We start from the raw sequence: 22,248 nt of genomic DNA on the forward strand, positions 1-22,248 counted from the left end.
AATCTTGATGTCCCAGCAGTATAAGTGCATAAGGCAATATTGATATTACATATTGCTGGCTGGCAGAAATGCTTGTTTACAAACTAATTATTATATAACAAGTCAACTTTAGTTAGATATCTGAGAGGTTAAAACACCAGATTCAGAAAGATAAAGTATGTTAGCATGTACATTAAAAAAATCTCTGTGGTTACAAACAATTGTTTTGAGAGAATTGAAAAAAAAACAAGTTAGAAAAAAAAACAGTTTATTAAGTAATATCATATAAATAACTTGTTACAAAAATTGATTTGCAAAAGGCATATTTACTCTTTGTGAGAAATCACTTTTTAAATTGCATTCTTTTAAAATTTATAAGTCTAAGAAAACAAAACAAAATAAAAGAAACCATTTCAAGGAGTGCGTATTTGCCATTTGACTACAAGGAAGGCCTAACCACGCTGAGCTAAAAGGTAATTGTTTCAATCCCACTCTTCTAATACAGAAAACTCTCCTATGAAAATGGTGAAGTTATGAAAATCTCCCTAACTAGACATGTGGATGGGAGCAGAGCAGGGATTGTTTTCCATCAGGGATTCTCATAGCCAAAGACTTGAAAGAGAGAAAAGTAAGGTGAACGGAACACTCCACCCAGTCAATCTTTAAGGGTGGCATCAGTTTCAATTTACACTTGGAAGTATTTTTAATTAAATACAATCAATACCAAAAAGCTTTTATTTTCTTGGTTTAAAGTCACAAATCACAGTAGGAGAATGCCAAATTGCCTTAGCTTGGTATCACTGAAGACGCACATAGCATTTATTATAAGGCCTATTCTGATGTAGTTCACTCTCGAAGCAAAGAAAATAATCACAAACAAAACAGTACAGTGGCTTTGAAGTGTTCTTGTGTCTCTTCTGAGCAGATCCGGTTTATATTTGCTACACAGCATTCTCCCGAATGCCTAGTAATTCTATACATTTGATTCTTTAATAAACACTAAACTAATAGATCATAGAAAACTAAACGCTTATAGAATGTGCCTCCAGATATATTTACATAAATAGCGTAGCCTCCCAAGAAAGACCAAGATCTCATTATAGAGGAATGCTTTTTCCACAACGCTGGGTCCATGCCTCATTTGTCAAATTAACCCCATTTGAGGAGAAATTTGAGTTTGTGGTCCATGGGTTTAAAAAAAAATGGAATTAAGCAACTTGTAAAAGCTCTTTTGAAATTAATCTAATAACCCAGTGGCTCTTCAGCTAAGTGCCTCAGTCCTGTCTGAAATATAGTGGGTAATAGCCTTTGTTTCCATTTGACCTCCTTTCAACACTTTCATCTGCTGGCTCTGTGAGGCTAACGTTCCCCCCAAATTAAAAAATGAAAATGCATCATAAATAAGGTATTACAAAATGAGGAGTAGATTAAGGATTGTCTCAGCAATGCTTAAATTAAATCGATGATGCAGAGACCATAAAGTTCTGGTTTTAAAAATGAGCTATTTCTTTATTAACTTGTAACAAGTGTGTGAGTCAATGTATTTGCTCTAAGAGGGTATCGTTCTCCACATTAAATATGGTTGGGGTCTGGTATTTTTAGTAGAGAATTATCCCTTTAGAAAATTATTCCATAAAGATGCCAAAGGGAGATTAAAAAATGCTGCACCCATAATAGTTGCTGAAATTTTAAGGAGACCATACTGTAGTTTTGTATTCTCTGGAAAAAAAAAACTGCTTGTCAGAACTGAGGAAATAGTTCATCTCCTGAAGATTCACATACCAAGTGTTAATCTTTCTACTCTTATCATCCGATAAAGAAGGTTGGGTTGTAGTGTTAATTTAAACACAGCCGACTGCTTGGATTTTGAGTCCCCTGCCACAATGTCACAATTCAAAAAAGATTTCATCTAGATAAGACATGAAAATTAAAATTACACTAAAATGATCCTTTTCAGAGGATGTCTTTCAAAATAGTGGGGATCATGACTTTTTAGAGTGTTCTTCCAAAGTAATTACATCACTTCAAACTGGTGACTTGGATGAAAGAATTCATTTGGTGGTTCTGTTCCTTGGGAAAAAACGAATTTAGCTGATAAGGGTGGGTACCTGATTTAAATATTTAGTTTGCACCCGGGAATCAACTTTGTTCTCTCCTTTCAATTGTGTACTTTTTACAGTGCTCAAGCATATAAAATCTAAGAATGCCCAATTGGTAGTTGGTACATTATTATCTCCCAGGAAATACCCATTCTAGGGCAAAGCATTTGATGTGAGATATTGTTCGGCAATTCAGGACATCTAAAATTTATATACTTAGAAGTAAAGGAATGGAAACATCACAAAGTTATTTTGGATCCACAAAATTTGGATGCTTTGAAGATACAGATTCAATTTTTAAGAACTTCTTGCGCAACTTTTTAGGAGCTGAAAATGAAAACTAAGCCACATATTTTTATACTGTGTTAAAATTGAATCACCAGCTTTGTTCCATCTGAAAATGGAGTAATTTTGTAGCCGTGCCTCCCTTATGCACCCAAACTATAAAAACAGTAAAGTTCTGAAGGAAATATATATTTACTGTGCTCAGATTCTCATATGGTTTTATGAAACCATAGTTGCTACTTTCCTGTTTGATTTATTTACTTATATGGCGGCAAATATTTTCAGTAGGAAGTGGGTCTGAAGCGAAGGGGCTTCAAACTTATGTGCAAAAAAATTTTAGCTTATTTTAGGGAGTATCATAGTGGTTTAAAGAAACTCTTCCTCTTGCACAGAGGGGGAAAAAGTCAGAAAGGCTTCAGTGTCCTTGAAACGACACTTTACACAAAAGCGACCTGTTTCTGTTGAATGACTTTAAATTTTTTAGTGATTAAAACAAAGACTGAAATTTTACTTCTTCCCCCTCCTTCCATCTTTCTCATCACCAGTATCTAAAATGAGGACTTAGACAATGTGAAAACTGAGATGAGAACGATTTTCTTTCTCTTCAGTAACCTTTCATGTTGACCCAGGACCTTGCACTTAAAGAAATGTGCATGTGCAAGTGGTGTTTGAGCTGATATTTTGGTGGGAAGAAAGTAAGACCAGGCAGGAGATTGATGGAACTGTAGCTCTTACTGTTTGCAGGTTTTCAAGGGGTCTCATTAGAAAATGCCACTTCAACTCGATCCTTGCAGGACAGTAGTACTAAATATTCAGCTCTAGGCTCAAAGCATCCAATATCCTATAGGTTTCCTACATCATGAGCTTTTATGTTAAGATATTAAACTGTAATTTCAATACTTAGTCTACTAACCCATTTTTGGCATGATACTATACCCTGCCAATTACATTTCAAATGTCCCACGATAGAGCTATTTGATTTCACTTAGAAGGAGAAATCAACTTTGCCCTGAAATGTAGGAAATTGCTAGTGTCAACCCTCAGAATTCCAATTAACCCCAAAAGTTCAAAAGAACAACTTTTGATGATACCTTTCTTTTCTACTGAACTATTTTTCTTGGTTCAATTTGTTACATGACATGAATCACAAGGATAGAGCATTCTTTAGTTTTACAGTAAATTGTGTGATTAACATGCTGTTCTATTGCTGTACCTAGTACTTATTAATTAATTTTACTGAGCTATCTTTTTTCAACACTTACCTGTGACTATAATACATACTGATTCATTACAGTGAAGCCCTCCTGTAACTTTTAGTATGCATTCCTCTGTGTGTGTGTGTGTGTGTGTGTGTGTGTGGCTCTGTGTGTATAAAGAACTAGAAAAATAAAATTAAATTTAAAAAAAGGCTTGGAATAGGCCAAGCATGAAACACTTGTTAGAATCAAGGGCAGACCATTAAAAATTAGGAAGCCATTTAGGAAACACAAGGAATAATATGGTTGTAAAAATATTTTCACTTTAACCCGAATTCCACATTTCTCTTGTTTTATAGGTGCTCACATTTACTTCCTGGGAAAAATACCTATTTAAACTTAACTGAACAGTAGTATGTTTCCAAATAGAAAATATATGCTGATATGCCATTATCTCCAAATGGAAATGACATCGAGATTATCTTCAGAAGATTAACATTAATTGAAAATAAATCCTTAAGACTAATAAGTGAAGCCAGCATGTTTTCAAGTATATATTATGAATAGATATACACAGAGTCTATTTTTAAAGTTTTCATTACAGTACTTCAGAAATTTCTGATGACTGTACGATGTAAGATTCTAATGATAAAAATCATTAGAACAGCCATATGAGATAAATGATGTGAACCTGCCAGAAGGATTAGTTCAGTTCACTTGGGTCCCCTGGATAATAACTGACTATGATGCTAATTGCATAATTAGAGAAATAATAGATTGGATGGATTTTACATTACTTTTCTATCATAGTTTGAGACCATTACTTTATCATTAGTTCAGAGACAATGATGGAAAGATTGCTATGGAAGCAAAGTTAAAAACAATGGAAAAAGTTAATACATATGAAAGTCAACTATCATTTTAATTCCAATATTAAACACTCTTGTTGAAGGGAATCCAAGTTTGTAAGCATCTTCCAGACACGAAATGTATATTTTCATAATGATCTCAGGGATGTCCATCTTTACCTGGGTAAGTTTGAAAATGCTTCTGGATGTGAAGGGCGGAGTGTTAGGTTCATATGTGGCTAGCTCTAACCTCTCCCTGGATCTCCAAGAGGAGGATTTGAGTTCATTCAATCTAACTGTAACTAAGCCAAGTCAATTAGGTGAGAAGTAGCTGAAGGATATTGTACTTCACGTTGCTGCTTTTGGGTATAGTGGAATAATACTGAAAACAAGCACAGACAACATTCGTCTCAAAAAAATTCTTTCAGAAACCTTTAAACAATTATACTTATTTGTCATTAGCCTACTGATAGTTGAAACAATTTCAAGTGATCTGCCATACACTGGTAGCCAAAACTTTCAAATATGCTAAACATTTCATTTGTTAATATTATTCGCTATTTTCTCTTTCTCTTCCTATGGTGTTATGGCATACTCTTGCATGTCTCATATATAACAAATTAATGAAGTCTTATTACTTTTCTGTTATTGTTATCTTTGAATGTTATCATTTCATTTGCTTTTATTCCTTAAGAGAAATGAGAATCTTAAAATGTGGATTTGATGTTCTGAATAATAGTTGGTGTCAGCAAAAGTTCTTAAAGCACAAACAGGATGGGCTGAATGTCATTTACTTTGCAACAGAAATTCTTTTATGTAGGTTATTATCTCCTCATGAGCTGATATATCAGGAGTGACTTCCAGTGGCTCCTTATTTATTATTACTTTTTAAAAACTATAAGTATATTTTTATCAATAAAGCACAATCCCTTATCCTGTTAGCATGTGAAATGTACAGTTGGAGCAGTCTGCTGACCTGAGGCAATGGAGTCTAGTAAATCAGTGGCCAGTGGTAGCCAGCAATTTCCAAACTCGCCCTAAGAGAACAAGTGAAAATACTGCTCCCTGTCCTCTCCTCGCGCACACGCCTGCTGGGCTGACTTGGTTAACTGGATGCACTAAAAAATAAAAATTTGCCTTGGAAGCTCATAAAAGTGTACTAGAAAAAAGTCTCTAACATTGGATCCACAAGGACTGCAGCCATTGGCTTTTGGAACAGGTAGAACAGAGAACCCTTCACGGAATAGTGGATAAATAGAAAGAAATAGCCACTTCACGTATTTCAGTGTCGTATTGGAAAATGAAAAAGGCAACAGATTAGGAGTCTTTGTCACTGTCCACCCCTCCATACATATCCGCCAGCTTTTTGAACCGAGGGCCCCAGTCACTAAGGTAATCGTAGTCTTGATCTCCATCTGTGGTCACTGACTCCAGAGAGCTCAGGGAGTCGGCCACGGAGCCGGTGCCCTCATAGGCATAGGTGGCCAAGGAGTCGTAGGGGGGGGCAGTGGGGTCCGTGTCATTTTCCTTTAACCTTTGGTTAATGAAATCTCTGACATCGGTGTTGTCACGAGCTGTTGGAGTCCGACGGGGTAGAAAAAGAGCTTCAGGCACTATGTCCCTACGCAATTTGTTGTCCTCTATGGCTTCGGGATTCCTCAGGGTGCCGATATCAAAGGCCTGGGTGTCCTCCTCTCCACCACCTTCATCATTGTAACTGACAATGTTATCTCTGATGTCCTCTTTGGAAATGATCAAAGGCTCTTTCTTCCTCTGCCTCCTTAGAGCTGCAAACAGCACCACGGTCACTGGAAGAAGAAAACAAAACAGAAAGGGAAGGGAAAGTTAATTTGCTGCCCAATTAATGTCAGGAAGAAATACTATGCTCTGAATGTGAAATTTTAGAAGTTTTCTTGAAAATGCAGAGTCGACTTTTACTTCTTTAAGGATGCATATGCCTCTGTCAATAATCAGATCAGAACCCCAAATATTTGAAAGAAGGTTATAATTTAAATAGAAGATAAAACAACATCATGTTTTGTCAGTAGCTCCATTTTGGCTTTGAAACAGCAAACTTGTTTCACGGTAAGAAGAAATAAAATAATAATAAAAAAAGCATGGCCATGGTGGAAGTACCGCAATAAGGGTGCAAATTATGCCAAACACCTAGAATGCCCTGAAACTGGTTTTGAGGACAAGGCTGGCACCTTTGGGATGTGTTGAAGGGCTTGCATAACTCCACATCAAAAATAACTTTTGCACTATACCTTCTTTTTTTCTTTTTTCTTGAGAAAAGTGTAAAATTGGTTTAAAACCCAAAGTAGAGATGTGAATGTTTGCATACCTTAGCAACATACAAAGAAATACAATTACAGATAATTCCTGGAGAGACCCAGATTCAGAGAGTCATTTTGGACCTCAAGATCCACCAACTTGCATGGCCAAATAGTAATACACATTCCATAGTATTTTTATTCAAGCTAAATGAAACAGACATTCACAGGAGACTTTTATTTTTTTTTCCAAAGGTGCATGGCCCATCAGTTTGTTACCCAGAATGTTTGTTCTTTTAACTTTTTCCTTCTAACACAAATTAGAGATAAAGCAAGAAGCACATTTAAATAGCTCCTGATCTTTCTTCACAGCCGGTCTGGTAGAACAAAGCTGGCTACCTGTAGAGAGGCACATCTATCTACAAATGGACCTATGGGTGGGAAATAAAAATGTAGCAATGGCTTACAGAGAAAACAGCCATCCAGGGCAGAAAATGCATTATTAACCTAGGTTTGTCCAGAGGAGTTTATTACAGGAAGTAGAGTAATGTCTTTTTACTATCACACCCACATGCGGCCCAGTTTTTATAAGCTGTGAAGATTGAATTTTCACAATAATGGCCTTTTAGTGGTGAGTACATCCACCTATGTAATAAGAATGTGTGTACACCCATGTGTCTGTTATAATTTCAGACATTAATAGTCATAATGATAATAGGCTACCTATTGAAAACTGTCTCCATGTCAAGCACTGTGCTCAACGTACTGACTCTCTACAAAGTAGTGCCATCATTATAATCCCATTTTATATACCAGAGAGTAGAGGCTTAGAGATATCACATGTATGAGCCATTCAAATCTAGGGCTGTGAGACTCAAAGACCCACATTCTTAACTGTCATGCTTGAAGCATATTTGATTCTATTTACAAAGGAAATGCAGTTTTGCCATTGTCAAGTGTGTGGCTGTGCAATTGTCTGTAGTGTCTCTTGCTGCCAGGAGTATCTTGATGCCTCATTTGTCACATCCACCCTGGATATCCATTCACTCTTTAAATAAATACTTATGTCAAGCTTCCTCTGTGCCAGATACAGTTCTAGGTTCTACTGGAAAAAAAAAAAAAGACACACAGCCCTGCCCACTTTCTAAGTGTGAAAGTTCATAAATGGGCAGGGCTGTGAAATGATGCATGGAGACAGTGAAATGGTGCACGGAGACAGTAAGGGAACAATACGTATGTTACAGAAGGAAATTATGAGGTGATAAGTGCCATGTAACCAAGGAAAAGCTGAGTGGTACAAGGAGAGCAGGAGCTTATCTGCATGTTTCAGGGGCTGTGCCATGTTTTTTGAGGGGAGGTCATGCCATTTAAGCCAAGACATGAGTAGTTATACAAGGCTCTATGTGGCAAAGAGGAAAGAGCTCTGGGAAAGGCCCCAAGGTAGGCATGTGTCTGCCAAGTAGGAGGAACAGCCAGGAGGCTCACGGGCTAAACCACAAGGAACTCAGGGGAGGAGAAGAGTCGGGTCTGGCCACTTTCCAAGGGGGCTCTGAGGCTTCTGTATACCTTTCATCTTTCCCTTGGTGAGCATGGATGTGGAAACCTGCAGGGCTTTGGGCAGAAGGATGCCCCTGATCTACTTTTACATTGGTTTCCAGTGTGACAAGTGACATGGATTTGCAAAATAGGGCTGTAAGTAGGACAACCATTGGAATTAGAGAAGAGAACCAAGCCAAATATCCCTCAAAGAATTCCACTCTGATATGCATGAGTTCTTTCACTTATTTAAGGCAAGATAGCAGGTGACTAACATTTCCTGATTCTTTTCCAGCTTAAGGTACCTAGATCTTTTATTCTAGTTTTATGTACATCTAAAAGTACAACCATCTAGACCAGAGAAATCACGTTAAACAATTCAAAGGCATTTATTCACAGCTTAATTCTTGTATAGCTAAAATTGTCTATATTTTTTTCTTATTAGCCCAAAGCACATCTGAACCAAAATTGCTTCAATATAATCATCTAGAAGGGAGATCTTTCTAAAGCTAACTTTTATAAACTGAAAACGTAATTTCTAAGCATGAGGAGTAACATTCTAAAAAGGTAATATGAAATGCCCTTACCAGAAACTGAGTCTCCTTTTTCCCTACTGTTACGGGGCCAGAGAATAGCAGTGAGATTTGAGTGTGGATGCAGGCACTTGGGCAAATTTAGTGTTCAAATTCTATCATAAAACTAGAAGATTATCAGATCCAGCTTAACTTAAATGATTTGACTTTTAAAGTCTGTTTTCCTTTTTTAAAATTTTTTTAGTTGTTGATGGACTTTTATTTAATTAGTTAATTTATTTATATGCGGTGCTGAGAATCAAACCTAGTGCTTCACACATGCTAGGTGAGCCCTCTACCTTTGAGCTACAACCCCAGCCCCTTAAAGTCTGTTCTTTTATATTTAAAAGAGAAGAAATAACACAGTACTTGGCATTGTTGTCAGGAATGAGTTAATAAATGTAAAGTTTTGCAAACTCTGAAGTGCTGTAGAGACATGAGATATAATTGTCACATTTTTGTAAATACTAGATGCCACATGGTCTACTTTTTTCTCTCTTTGGTGGTGCCGAGGATTAACCCGAGGCCTCAGGTGGGCTAGGTAAGCACTCTTAAGCACTAAGCAACAGCTCCAGCCTGATTCACTTTCTTGATGTTGGATTTCCTCATATATCAATGTAATTTTCCTCTTCTTGCCTACATTTCTTCAATTGTCCCACTTAAGTTTGGCCTCTTTCAGCCAGAAATCACCTTGCATTCCACAGGGCTGCAGGAAAGTGGAGTGCAGTGTGGAAGCACCCAGCCTCGAGGGAGAAAACCTGGATTTGGAACTTAGTTCCACCACCTGTTACAAGTGTGACTTGACCACGTGCCTTTGCATCCTGGATCCTCAGCTTTGATGTTTAAAGTGCAGATAAATATATACCAGGTGCTTCTGAGGAGTGAGAAAAACATTAGTACAGCTCCTTGCCCAGCATCTAGCTTAAGGTGAGGGCACTTGGGTAAGTTTGTGCTTAAATCACATCATAAAACGAGGAGATTTGCAGATCTGGGTTAGTGTAAAATGGTGTGACCTTTGTGAGCCTATTTTCTTATCTGTAAAAAGAGGGAACAACACAGTGCCTAGCATTGTTGCCAGGAGTTAGTTAAGGTTAAATCCCATTTTCTTCCTTTTTTTTTATTGGGTATAGAACCCCCAAAAGAATAGACAAGATATGGGAGGCATTGAGGTCAATTAGTTATAATGAAGAGACAGTGAATTCACTTGGAGGAAGGAAATGAAAAGGGAACAGAGAAGTAAGCTAGTTTGAAGGAAGAAAAGGAAGAGGAGAAAATGGATTGATGATGAAGGAAAGGAAAAATCTGATTTAGCAGATGAAAGCTGGCTCTCCTTCCATGGACTACAAAAAGAGTCTGCATGCATGAGTATAACCCTGACAGCCGAGCACTTCTGAAAATACCCCTTTAAAAAAGAATATTCACGTCCTTCTCTTCTAAACAGTTTTATAAACCCACACCATTGGAAATGCCAATTGTCTTTGCTCACTGTCAGTTTCTATTTAAATGTCTTAAAATACTTTGCCCAAATCTTAGTTGACAAAGGGAACCACGGTTCTGCAGGGGAGTTTCAATTCTCCTGTTATAATTAGCAGCATGGATTTGGAATGTGAAGCTCTTGGGCAGGGATCCCTAAGCGTTCTGTTCTTAGAGACACAGAGGTCCTCTTTTACTCTTCTTGGGATGACTCTGTCTTTATTTTATTAAAAGACTTTCTCCTCCTGTGTAATCTAGGTGACTCAACTTCTGACTTTTATTTTCATTTATTTTTTTCATTGCATAGGCAAGCTTTACAAATCTTGCTTTTGTTTTTGGAAGGGTGGTATTAATTAACATTTCCTTTCTTAGTTCACAGTCATGGACCTGATTGATAAACCTTGCTTTTCATTTCTATTACATTAATTTCTTTGGAGTCTCTGGTTTGTTCCCTTAATCACAGAAGTTTCTTATTACTGAGGATGTGAAAATATTAGACATTTTGTATGCGATAACCGGAGAGCAAAGCTAAGAAAATAGTCATTTAAGTGGGTAGATCAAAATAAGTTTACTGGGTTAAAGAAAATTTCATACTTTAATTTTTCCTGTATGAGAGAGAAAAAGTCATGACACTATTCTTTTTACTTTTCCATTGATCATAAACTTTACCTTTATAGAAGTGGCCTTCACCACATCCTCCATGCTGGGTGACTTTCACTCTTTCAAATTTAACAATATTTGCCAAGTTAAACATTCAACTACAAATGAAATGAAAAGGCCATATGTATATAGCCCTTGAATCCCCCTGAGATTCATTTCCAGTCTGATAGACAAGATGCTCTTTTGGTGGACCAATTCCCCGGGCAAGCAAAGATATGGGCAAGTTCCAAAGCCATTTCAAACAAAATGAGTTCATGTTTGAACAACACAGATTCTCAGCATATAACTCTACTCACCTAGATCAGGCTGTATGCCTTAATGGGGGAGGCGGAAAAATCTAGAGTGTCACAGTAACAGTGTGTGCCCCTCACCAAGGGGAGATAAGATGCAGGGAGAAGCAGTTTACCTAGTAGGATCACGATGCATAGAAGGATGGCCACCAGAGCCCCCGTGCTCAGTCCTGTGGGGTGGATGAGGGCTTCCGCGTGGCAGGACTGCATGTTCCCATGGTGGTCACATGCACAGACCCGGACAGTCACTGTCCCAGTGCTGCTTTGGACTGGGTAGTCGTTGTCTGAAATGACCACAGGCAGGAGGTAGGTGCTCATCTCGTGTCTATTATAGCCATTTTTCCGAGTTAAGATTCCTGCTGTGTTGTCTGGAACCAAAAAGCAAAGTGTTAAGTGTACATGGACACTACATCATGTATTGGACCAATTATGATGGGAATTGATAGTTGTATGTATAGATACATCGATAGAGAAAGTAATGAACTTATTTACCTTTGTTATCTCGGATGGTAAAGTTTGAGCCACTGACTGCTTCAGGGGCCAAAGAGAAGGAGAATTGGTGTCCGCTGTAAGGGTCGTCCTTATCAACAGCACGTAGAGTCTGAATCAACTGAAATAAAAACCATATGGCTGCTATAAAGTTCTGATAATTCACAAGTGTTTCTTATAGTTTTGTAGTGAGTTGCTTGATTTTATGATTTTTTTTTTTTACTTCTAATTAAAAATCATAGCTTTTAAAAACTTCCAACAAATCCATTCTGTTCAAAGAACTGAAGGGCTAGATGGATAGCCACAGAGCATGGGATAATTCCTTCCTGTGGGGTGTTGTTTTGTGCATTGTAGGGTGTTTAGCAACAACCCTGGTCTCTACCCTCTAGATGTCAGAAGTACCCTCCTAATTGTACAATCAAAAAATATCTCCAGTCATTGCCAAATAGCCCCAGGTAAATATCCCCTCCCTGGTTGAGAAACACTGATGGGAAGTGATACAAAGTTATAAAATACCACAATGAATGAAACAGCCTTGAAACAGGACTAAATGGAAGCACTCATTGGACAGCCTGTTTAGAAGTGCAATCTTGGCATGGATATAAACTACTAACTGGCAAAAAACTAAAAAGAAAATTAGCATATAAAACACAGCTTCCACTTCCCACTTTCCCATGTACTTTAATAGTGCACTTCTATTTTGACCAACTGGAACATAATTTTTATATAACTGGCAGCAAAGGCTTATTTCAGGTGGCAACAAATGGGTAAAATGGTAAAACATTCATGAATCTGTATTGCTTGTACAGATGGGCAATGTAAATAAGTAAAACTATGAATTATAGGCAATTATAAAGTATTTCCTAGTTGTTACTTTCAAAAAAGATATGATAATTAACTATCTGTTCGCCAATAAAGATTTTTCCAGTAACACTGTGACTCATCTATTTTAATGAAAAAGACCGATTTGGTATCAGCGTCAGTCTTCAGGAGTGATGAACCTCCAGTTCTTAAAAACTGTTTGTTCTCTTATGCAATTTAAACATTCACCCTAGTTCTTATTTATGGTATTAATCTTCTTAGCACTCACTTCATTGATAATTCAAAACTAGCCCTCAGATCTGTGTATCATATGAATTATTAGAAGACTTAAATGAATCTTTCAACTTGAATGTACTTTCTGATGAAACTTACCTGATCTGCCTTTGCTTTTTCACAGACAAAGGTTTCATAGAACTCAGCAAATTCTGGGGCGTTGTCATTGACATCTAGAACTTTAATATATAGAGGTACTCGGCTGCTTTGCTTTGGATTATCTGCCACATACCAAAAAGAAAGAAATAGGCATTTATATGTTGATCACCAGTTCCCTGTGGACAACATTCCCTCTCTCTTTCCTCCTTATTCACACATAGATTCCCCTTGGCTGCTGTGAATACTATAGAGGCATTGAGCACCACTGCAGACATGAGAAAGAATGGAATGGTTTGGTTCTTCTACAGTTGATACACCTGGTGGAAATTCCTACTTGTGTTGATATGATTACATCTGCATAATAAAGCCACACAAAGTAAGAATAGGCATTTTAGAGGTAGATTTTCAAGGACACCAACAAAGCAGGAAGATAGGAAAAACATGGACAAAAGGAAGGTGAGAAATGCATGAACCACAGGATATCAACATATGTTACTGGTCTTAGTTTTTGTGTGAGTGTTGAATAAGAGCTGGACATCATGCTAAGAACTGTACTGGATTAGCTGACTTGACACTTACACACTTCTGAGGTAGATACAGTTATTGCTCCTATTTTATAGATGAGGAAACTGAGGCACAGAGAAGTTAAGTAATTTATCCACCTTCACAGAGATAAGTAAGAAGTTGAGCCTAGGTTCAAACTTGGGTCTGTCTGATTCCAACGTCCAGGTTATTCACCTTGGATAATGGTTGAGTGCAGACAATGTCTTAAGATATGAAGTATTTTGTTTGTCTTTTATATTCTCCTGGTTAGTTGAAAGACATTGCTGGTACAGGAATCAGGAGTTAAAATCTCTTGCCTCACCCTTTCCATCTATTTCACTCTTATATCTATCTGTTGGCTCACTTCATTAAATGCTAACATTAATAAAAATTCTAATACTAATATTAGACCATCTAAGATTCATATGTGCTGCCATTGTTTAGGGTGCTGGGAAACAAGGGAGCATAAAATTAGCTTGCTTCCTGGAGAGTTATTCTACTATTGGAATAGACAAGTTGTACACATGTAAGTATATAACCTATCAGATGGTCAATGCTATGGAGAAATTAAATGGAAAAGGGATTGAGACAGACAAGGGTGTTACTTTTTATTTCATTTTATTTTTTGGTACCAGCGATTGAACTCTAGGGTGCTTAACCACTGAGCCATATCCCCAGCCCTTTTTATTTTTTTATTTAGAGACAGGGTCTCACTAGGTTGCTTACAGCCTCACGAACTTGCAGAGGCTGGCTTTAAACCTATAATCCTCCTGCCTTAGCCTCCTGAGCTTCTGGGATTACAGGCGTGTGCCTCCGTAGCCCGGCTGGTATTACTTTAAATAGGATGACAAGCAATGGCTTCTCTGATGAGTCACCATTTGCCCAGAGATGAGACTGAAGAGAAACATTAGGCCACTTAGGTATTTCTGGAGGTCCCGGCAGAGGAAGCAGCAAGCGCAGAGGCCTCATAGTGGGAGTGAACTGACTTTACACAAACTCTTGATTTTTGACACATCAAAGATAGTTCAGAGGTTGTGACAATAAGATTCTGAAAATCCTTTGTGTCCGACATTTTACTCACACTATTGTTCCAAAGTTAGAGTGGCTAAATATGAATTTTTAAAGGTCTGAATTACTAATACTTTCAAATGTGTCACAGAAACATTAAATCCTAAAAACAGGATTTTAAGGCAGAAAGCTTAAAATACTTATGAAGTGAATTTCATGATGTTTTGAAAAACGGTCCTTCTCAGTGGACAATAACTTTGTAATTTTCAAGCTTTAACGGTGCACTGCTACTGGTATCCACAGTGGATACAAATGTCTAATGAGTTGTCCTTGTCACTATCAAAAGTAGGGCTTCATTGGCCCATATTGGTTATTTATTATACCACCCCATATCCTTCAGCTACTTCAAATCTCATGAGTTATGTTGACAAAATATAACTGCAATGGACTATTTGATATGGAATATTTCACTTTAGATAACCAACTGAGATGAAAATGGGTTGAACTTTAAGAATTAAAAACAAAAACTAAATATAGCTATCATTTAGAAGTCTAGTTTTAAACACTAAAACATTATTTTAAAGACCATTTTTTATTTCATGTATCTCAGTCCAAACATTGTGTTTATAATTCATATTAATTTTCATTGAGTATAATCATTTTATTTGAAGTATTCTTTTGGGGCTGTGTTTCTTTGCCTTAGTTTTCACAGGGAGAACCATAAAATTCATTCTGAACATTTTATTGATTACTTGGTGATCTGTATTGCTTACTTTGATATACTATGGAAAAATGATCATTTGTGCCTCTTAATTCTGTACAAATTTCAAAATGGAAATTCTAAGAAAGTTTGAGGAATAAATATTCACAAGATTTCTAGACCATGTCTACATTTTAAAGACACTTGAACTCTTTTTTTCCTCCTCTGTCTTTGCAATGTCCGAAAGTCCATTTTTTTCCAGCTGTTTCTGTAATGCTCTAACTTACATGCATTTTAGAATCAAATCTAATAGTACCAATCCAGTCTCACTCTCAATCAAGTCACACTCTCATTCCACTGTTTCCAAACTATAAACTTCCACAATTTCCTCTCCATTTAGGAATGAACCAGCCCATAGTTAGAAGAAACATCACTTCAAACCATTCCAGGGATTTTCCCTCAATACATATTGAGCAGGATCATCGAAGTGTGGTGACGAGTTTTGGCCATGCTCCATGAGCCCTAGCTGGGACACGCGCTCCATCAATCAGGGACAGCAGCAGTACCAGGTTGGACTTACTAATTTCTGTCGCTATCACTGTTATGTTGTGCCACAGTAGTGTTTCTCTGTCAAGAAGTTTTGATGTAAAAATTGAACCATTTCCAGAATCAATGTTGAAGATTCTGTCCATATCTGTGTGTCGATCAACAGAATACCTGAAAATGCAGGGTGGAATTTAGAAAGGCTTTGCAATTGCTATCCTCACATCAAAAAGCAATATCCAGCATATATGTCATATGAATTTCTTTCTACTTATACTGCATATTTAAATACCTAGAACTTAATATTAAGCAAAATATCCTGAGAAATCAGTTATTTACGATTGAGGTGTTATTAGTAAGCTCACTAGAACAACGTGCATGCTTTTAAGGGTCACCTCTACAGTTTTTTTTAAATATATAATTTGGATCAAGTTTTTATGGTAATTACATATTTTGTATTTTAAACTCAAGTTTATAGAACTCAGAATGTGTATTTGTGTATAATGTAGGGCATTGGTTATTTTTCTGTTATTCATTTAATTATTATTATTTTTTTTTGGTAAGAAGCAAAGGAAAATTAGTGTGGCCAAGCTTAGTGAAGAAGGAAAAGGAGGTAGGAGATGATATTGGAGAGGGATCCAGAGTCCAGGCTGTGGAAATGATGGGTTGGCTTCATAAAGAGCTGGGCTTTATTCTAAATTCACCATAAATTTACCAAAGGTTTCCAAGCAAGGTAGTATCATAGTCTAAATCATGTTTAGCAAAGATTGCAGGTTGAATGGAAGAGAATGGTTGGATGGTTCTGCCACAAGCTGATGGAAGATGAGGAAAAACAGGTTTTGGGGACTGCCTTCAGTTCCATTTTTAATGCATTGAGGTTGAGGTGCCTGAGGAAGATCCAGGGGAAGATACCTAGTTGGATGCACAGGATAAAGATCTGGACTGACAACCTAGATTTCTCATTCAACATCCAGTGAAAGGGGAAAACACTAAGGACAGGATCACTGATAGCACCAATGGGAGAACAAAGACCCACCAGGACAGAACAGTGGTTGGATCAGAGCAAGAGCTGAACAGTTAAGAAGGGGAATTTGGAGATATTCAAAGAACAAAAGTGATGTCTTGGAAACCAAAGGACAGAGTTTTCAACCCTGATATTGATAGAAGACTCATAGATTTTGAAAATCTAATCTTATTTACAAATTTACCATCAGTTTTTAAAAAATTTATTTACATATGTATGTATTTTTTATGTTTTTTAGAATAGCCATGTAAGGTGAAAAAGTATTTACATATGCATGTTTATGAGCAAACAGGCATTTAAGAGAAAACACTGAAGAAAGTTGATGTTAAGGGCTGTAGAAAATGTGCATTTTAGATGGATTCTCAAAACTTATGATAGGAGCTTTATGCATGTCATTTAGAAATACAATTCAGGCAAATGATTTAACTAGTTGGAAATATGGAATTATTATGAATGCTCTGGGAAAAATTGTTACTAACTGATAATATTATACTATGTCCAAAATGTTATTTCAAGGAATCATTTTTATTTACAATGCAAGTAGTGAGTTATAATAAACAATGTGTTTTACCTTAGTAAAATTTATTTTTGTCATCTAGCAGGTGTCTAGATGAAATAGACATTCAGTTATTGTAGGCTATTTAAATCTGACTTTAAACAGAATTAATGAAGTTTACAATGGGTACAAGTTGGGTTGGAATTTTAGTTTCAGTGTATGTAATCCAATGATTTTTATTATCAAAAACAGTGGAAACAGATGAAAAAGCTATTGCATTTGCCATATCTGTCATGAATCAACGTTTACTAAGAATTTAGGCAACAACATTGAATTTACACCTTTCTTCATTTTAAATTTGAGGATGATAAATATTTATAACACATAGTTAATTACCAAAAGGAAATCTCAATAATCATAGACTTTGTGAGACATTCAATAATTATCTACAAACATATTTTTTCTCTCATGAAAAATGTCAAGCTTAAGAAGTGCCGCTTAGTGCCTTTATAAGCTGCTACAATTATATACAGCAGTAATCTTTTTTTGTTCTTTGTCTCTTTGCCTCCTGTTACAGTTTGAAGTTTTACAAGTAATCATATTTTTTTCCATCAAGTCTTGAAATAAAGGGTAAGCAGTGAGAAAGTTTTCATTGAAGGCAGCTTTAAATTTTAAAGGAAGAGGAACTATTTAAGAAATACTGAAGTTTGTATTATTTTCCCCTAATTGGGAGATTAAAAAATTAGCAGAAAAATCTAAAATGTCCACTTTCTGTATGAAAAATTCTTTTACATAAAGCCTTATTTGCTTTTTGTTTTTCCCTAAAGCAATTTCAATTTATAACAGAGACATTTACCATCTATGAACATTCATTGTAAACATCACTAATAGAAAGCAAGGTAATCAATCCCATTATGATTGTAGCAGATCATTCTGCTGGGATGTCCTCAAACCACCGACCCCACCCTGGCTTCAGTGTATTTGTGATTAAATAATTTGTCTTCTAACGTATCCTCAAGGCAGGAAGATCTCTGGGCTGGGAAAGGAGGTGTGTTTGCATGCAAATTTTTCACAGTAGGTATTAATAGTGACATAAGATTCTTTCATGGGTTTCAAAAGGCATTGGTGATAAAAACTGTTGGAAGAAAATTATGTTCTTGTGATTAAAGAATTAAATATTATAGCTGCCTAACAATAAATCAATGTTTGGGGAAGAAGGATCTTAATTGTTCACCTAACGTACTACATAGAACCTAGTTGTTCAATATTTATGCTTAGAATAACCTAAAACTATATGTAGTTGTACTTTCCTAATATAAGAATGACTTTTATCCTAGAAAAGGAATCACTGGAACATATATTTCTATACGAATATATCTAGGTGTATTTCTAGCTTTAAATCTATATTTGTATATCAAATCCATATGCACCAAGGGAAGTCTGGAAGCAAACAAAACAAAACAAAAAAAACCTTTAAAATTAACTAACAGTTAACCCAGTTTGACAAACTAACTACTTCCTTTCATAAAACATGAAGTAATACAGTGGGTAAAAATGGTATTTCATATAAAAAGTAACATAGATATAGAAGTATATAGCCTATATTCCAAAAAGACATTGTCTCTTAAATTAAAAACAAGTTGATCTATTCAAGAGGTAAGTGAAGCTTGTATTTGTAAACTTTGAGCATTAACACTTTTAAATTGGACTTGACACTGATTTGCTAAGATATTTTTCCTTATGCAGTTAGAATATACTCCAAATGAGATAATAATTGTGAGAGCACTTGATTCACTTGTGCTATGGAAGTGAAAGCCATCTTTCAGTTTCCTTATTAATAATATTAAGCATGGATGGAGAAATACTTGATCCAAAGGCTCACATGTGGCTGCTTTGGGTTGACACAGTCCAATCCAAGGTATCTTATAGAAACTCCAGTAGAATGATATAACAAGTCTATTTGCTTGAAAATAAGTCAGGCATTTTTGTATTTTAGATGTGGGGGTGTCATAAGTTTCATGGAAACAAAGAGGTCTCGATGGCTAAAAAGTTGGAAAACAATTGCCTTACAGCCTCAAATTGTTTTATCTGCAGTAACATCCGTCATGTAGCAACCCAGTGATCATTTTAAAAAGTAGCTTTGCATTAGGTAATGCTTCTACTCAAAGTGTTCAGTGGCTTCTCAACTCAGTCAGAAGAAAGTCCAGTCTCTACCATGGACTATAAGGGCCACATAGGACCTGCCACGCTCACCTCCGCCATCCAGCCCTCCCTGTTGCCTCCTACCTGGCCTCTCTTCCCTCACTGTCTTCTAGCAGCACAGGCCTCCTTGCTACTCCTTCAACACACAAAGCAAGAGCTGATATCAGGCCTCACCCCTGCTCTACCCCTTCTGGGAATGGTCTTCCCCCAGATGTTAGCATACTTCATTTCATTCAAATCTTTGTCCATTGATTCCCTAACACTGAGCTTGACCACACTATATGAAATAGCACCTCACTGAGTCTCTGTTTCCATACTCTGCTCTATTTTACCGCTTAGAATTTATTTTCACCAGACACATTACATATTTATCAATTTTTTTTATTTCTTTCTATAAGCTCCCTGCAATCGGGAATTTGTGTCTAGTATTCCCTAGTTCCAGGACATGCCTGACATATGGTAGGTGACCTGACCAGAATATATTTGTGGGATTCACAAGAGTGCTCATACAGCATTTTTGTTTGCTTACTACATTTATGAGAAATAATTTACACAATGATATTCGGCTAAGCACTTTTCTCATTAGTCACCTTAGTTACTGGCTGAAGGTTGGAGGTTGCTAGACTCCAGTATTTTCATAAGATTCTACAATATTCAGAGCATTAGTGGTCCCCAAGAGCAATGAGGCTTTCTGGAACACATGATTTACAACTAAGGTGTCAGGGAAGTACAGGGTAAACAGAGCTTACTTACATAGCATAAATTTGGATTCTGCTTTATTAATTTCCCCTGGATTTCACAGACATATAGCATGAAATGGTTGTTGTTTTTATTTACATCTGCAAGAGGAAAAGTTATGCATCCAAATGGAGCATAATTCTGCCTCTAAGTGTTACATGATAGGTTCTTCCAGCACTTGGAAAACAGACTCTCAAGCCCAGTGCCTAGTTTGTTATTTTCTCCATTCTACTTTGACGATCTTAAACCCTAGGAAAATCTTGAACCTTAAAGAAAGCCCAGGACACTGAGTTGCATTACCTCACACTACCTCCAGTGCAAGCAGTATACATCTTGAGCTCATCTTTTTTTTTTTTTTTTTTCCTTTCAATTTTTGTGTATTTTAGCTTCATGCTGCTGCTAAAATAATCTTTATGCAGTGAGTACAGAGTCAAAGGTGATATTTGGAGTAGTTTTTTTCAGGAAAACACAACTGTTTAATTGGAAAAAAGCCATTCCTCTTTTTCTAAGGTGCAGGTGGATATTTGAATATAAATTGGTAGAGATATATGACAGAGATGGTGCAGGAGTGTGCTTACTTGACGGGATTCCTGGCAGCATCTGGATCCTGGGCTGTGACCGAGCCTATTGTTGTGTTAATCTGAGCATCTTCCCTTATCTGTAGGACATAGGCCAGTTTGCTGAAGACTGGAGGCTCATCCACATCTTCCACCACAATTCTCACAGTGGCTGAATCTTTGAACGGACCCAGGTAGAGAAATCGGGGCTCCACGTGGGGATTGGAGGCTTCCACCTTGAGGGTGTACACTTTCTTCTTTTCGAAGTCCAAAAACTTGGGGAGGAAAGTGACATATTTAAGGCAAATACCTGAGGTGGGGATGTAATCTATACTTTCAAAAACCTCCCCCGGTGATTCTAAGGTGTAGCCAGCAATGGGAACTGCAAGTTTGCATATGGTTTCCCTATTCCTCATTCAGATAAAATAGATTAAATTTTTTTTTGCATGAGTTAATAAAATGTTCCAAATGACATCTTGATAAGGGCACGGAGCTAATTATTGACCAAAGAAAGGAATAATAATCATTGTTGTTAAAAATCTTTAGAAAGAAACTTTTTGCTTTTGGAGACACAACAAACCCAAATGCTTATTGCTGACTTTTAGTTTTAGATGGGAATATGACAAGGCTCACTAGAAAGATAATTAATCAAGACGTTAGTGAATGTGATTTAGTTGGCTAGGCAAAATTTTAGTTCAAATCTTATCAGGCACTAAGAAAATTAAAAAGATTAATGCACACTAATGGGCTTCCTAATTATATTATGATATAAAACATTGGTCTCAGTGTCACTTAAACATGTTTTATTGTGTTTCCAGATATTAGGACATGAGCTTAAGGGGAAAATTTTTGTTATTTATATCCACCTATGTTTATATTTACCAGCAAACACAACTGTGTGCTAAAGGAGGGAGAAGATATTACACTATACCTGATAAAAGGGGAATCATAAAAAAAAATCAACCAAATTAATGTGTTTAGCCTCAAAACATACAATTTATTGGTTTTTAGCTTTTGCCACACTGTGGCACTAGTTTTGGGAGGGGTTAAATTAATGCATAAGTACATTGGCAAATAAGAGGAATTTGGGACATAAAAGATTTATTATCATCCTGTTTCAGAAAAGAGCTTAAAGTAGTTGCAGAAAATTTGTATCACTTAAATATGTGGTCTTTACATATCTTCTCTAATTCAGGTCATCTGGATCACTATGTGAATTACTCTTTTCCTTTAACATACCTATTGCAATTTTTAGTTACACATTTATTGGTTTGTTTTCTTGCTTTCTATTTTCTCCTCCCCTATGAACTGGAAGTTTCATGACAGCAGAGACCATTTGTAGGTGCCATTGCATCTCCAGGACATAGAATAATATCTGGCACTGTCTCCTTCCTTATTGTTCATTTATATTACATATTCCATGTTTTTTTATGTATATTATTTGTTTATATTATTTATTTACTTAGGAGATTCTTTTTTGCTGTTTTAATATTTAATTGATTTTATTTTTTAAATACATGACAGTGGAATGCATTCAAATTCT

The 22,248-nt window shown here is 36.5% G+C and overlaps 1 protein-coding gene across 3 annotated transcripts in view; it reads right to left on the reverse strand.

Moving 5' to 3' along the window:
• Positions 1 to 230: 230 nt before the first annotated feature.
• Cdh6 (cadherin 6) overlaps positions 231 to 22,248 on the reverse strand; it is a 123,289-nt gene continuing 101,271 nt past the window's right edge. For all 3 annotated transcript variants that reach the window (XM_046422311.2, XM_046422312.2, XM_046422313.2), the window contains 6 exons: positions 20,727 to 20,980; positions 15,726 to 15,862; positions 12,895 to 13,016; positions 11,704 to 11,821; positions 11,328 to 11,579; positions 231 to 6,215 (listed from right to left, as the gene is read on the reverse strand). In XM_046422311.2, the coding sequence (XP_046278267.1) occupies positions 5,725 to 6,215; positions 11,328 to 11,579; positions 11,704 to 11,821; positions 12,895 to 13,016; positions 15,726 to 15,862; positions 20,727 to 20,980 (1,374 nt within the window). In that variant the 3' untranslated portion in view covers positions 231 to 5,724. The remainder of the gene's footprint in view (positions 6,216 to 11,327; positions 11,580 to 11,703; positions 11,822 to 12,894; positions 13,017 to 15,725; positions 15,863 to 20,726; positions 20,981 to 22,248) is intronic.

This window comes from Marmota monax, unplaced genomic scaffold, assembly GCF_021218885.2.
Source record: "Marmota monax isolate L192 unplaced genomic scaffold, Marmota_monax_Labrador192_F-V1.1 WCK01_AAM20220418_F8-fsc00077, whole genome shotgun sequence".
In the NCBI taxonomy this organism is placed as follows: domain Eukaryota; kingdom Metazoa; phylum Chordata; class Mammalia; order Rodentia; family Sciuridae; genus Marmota; species Marmota monax.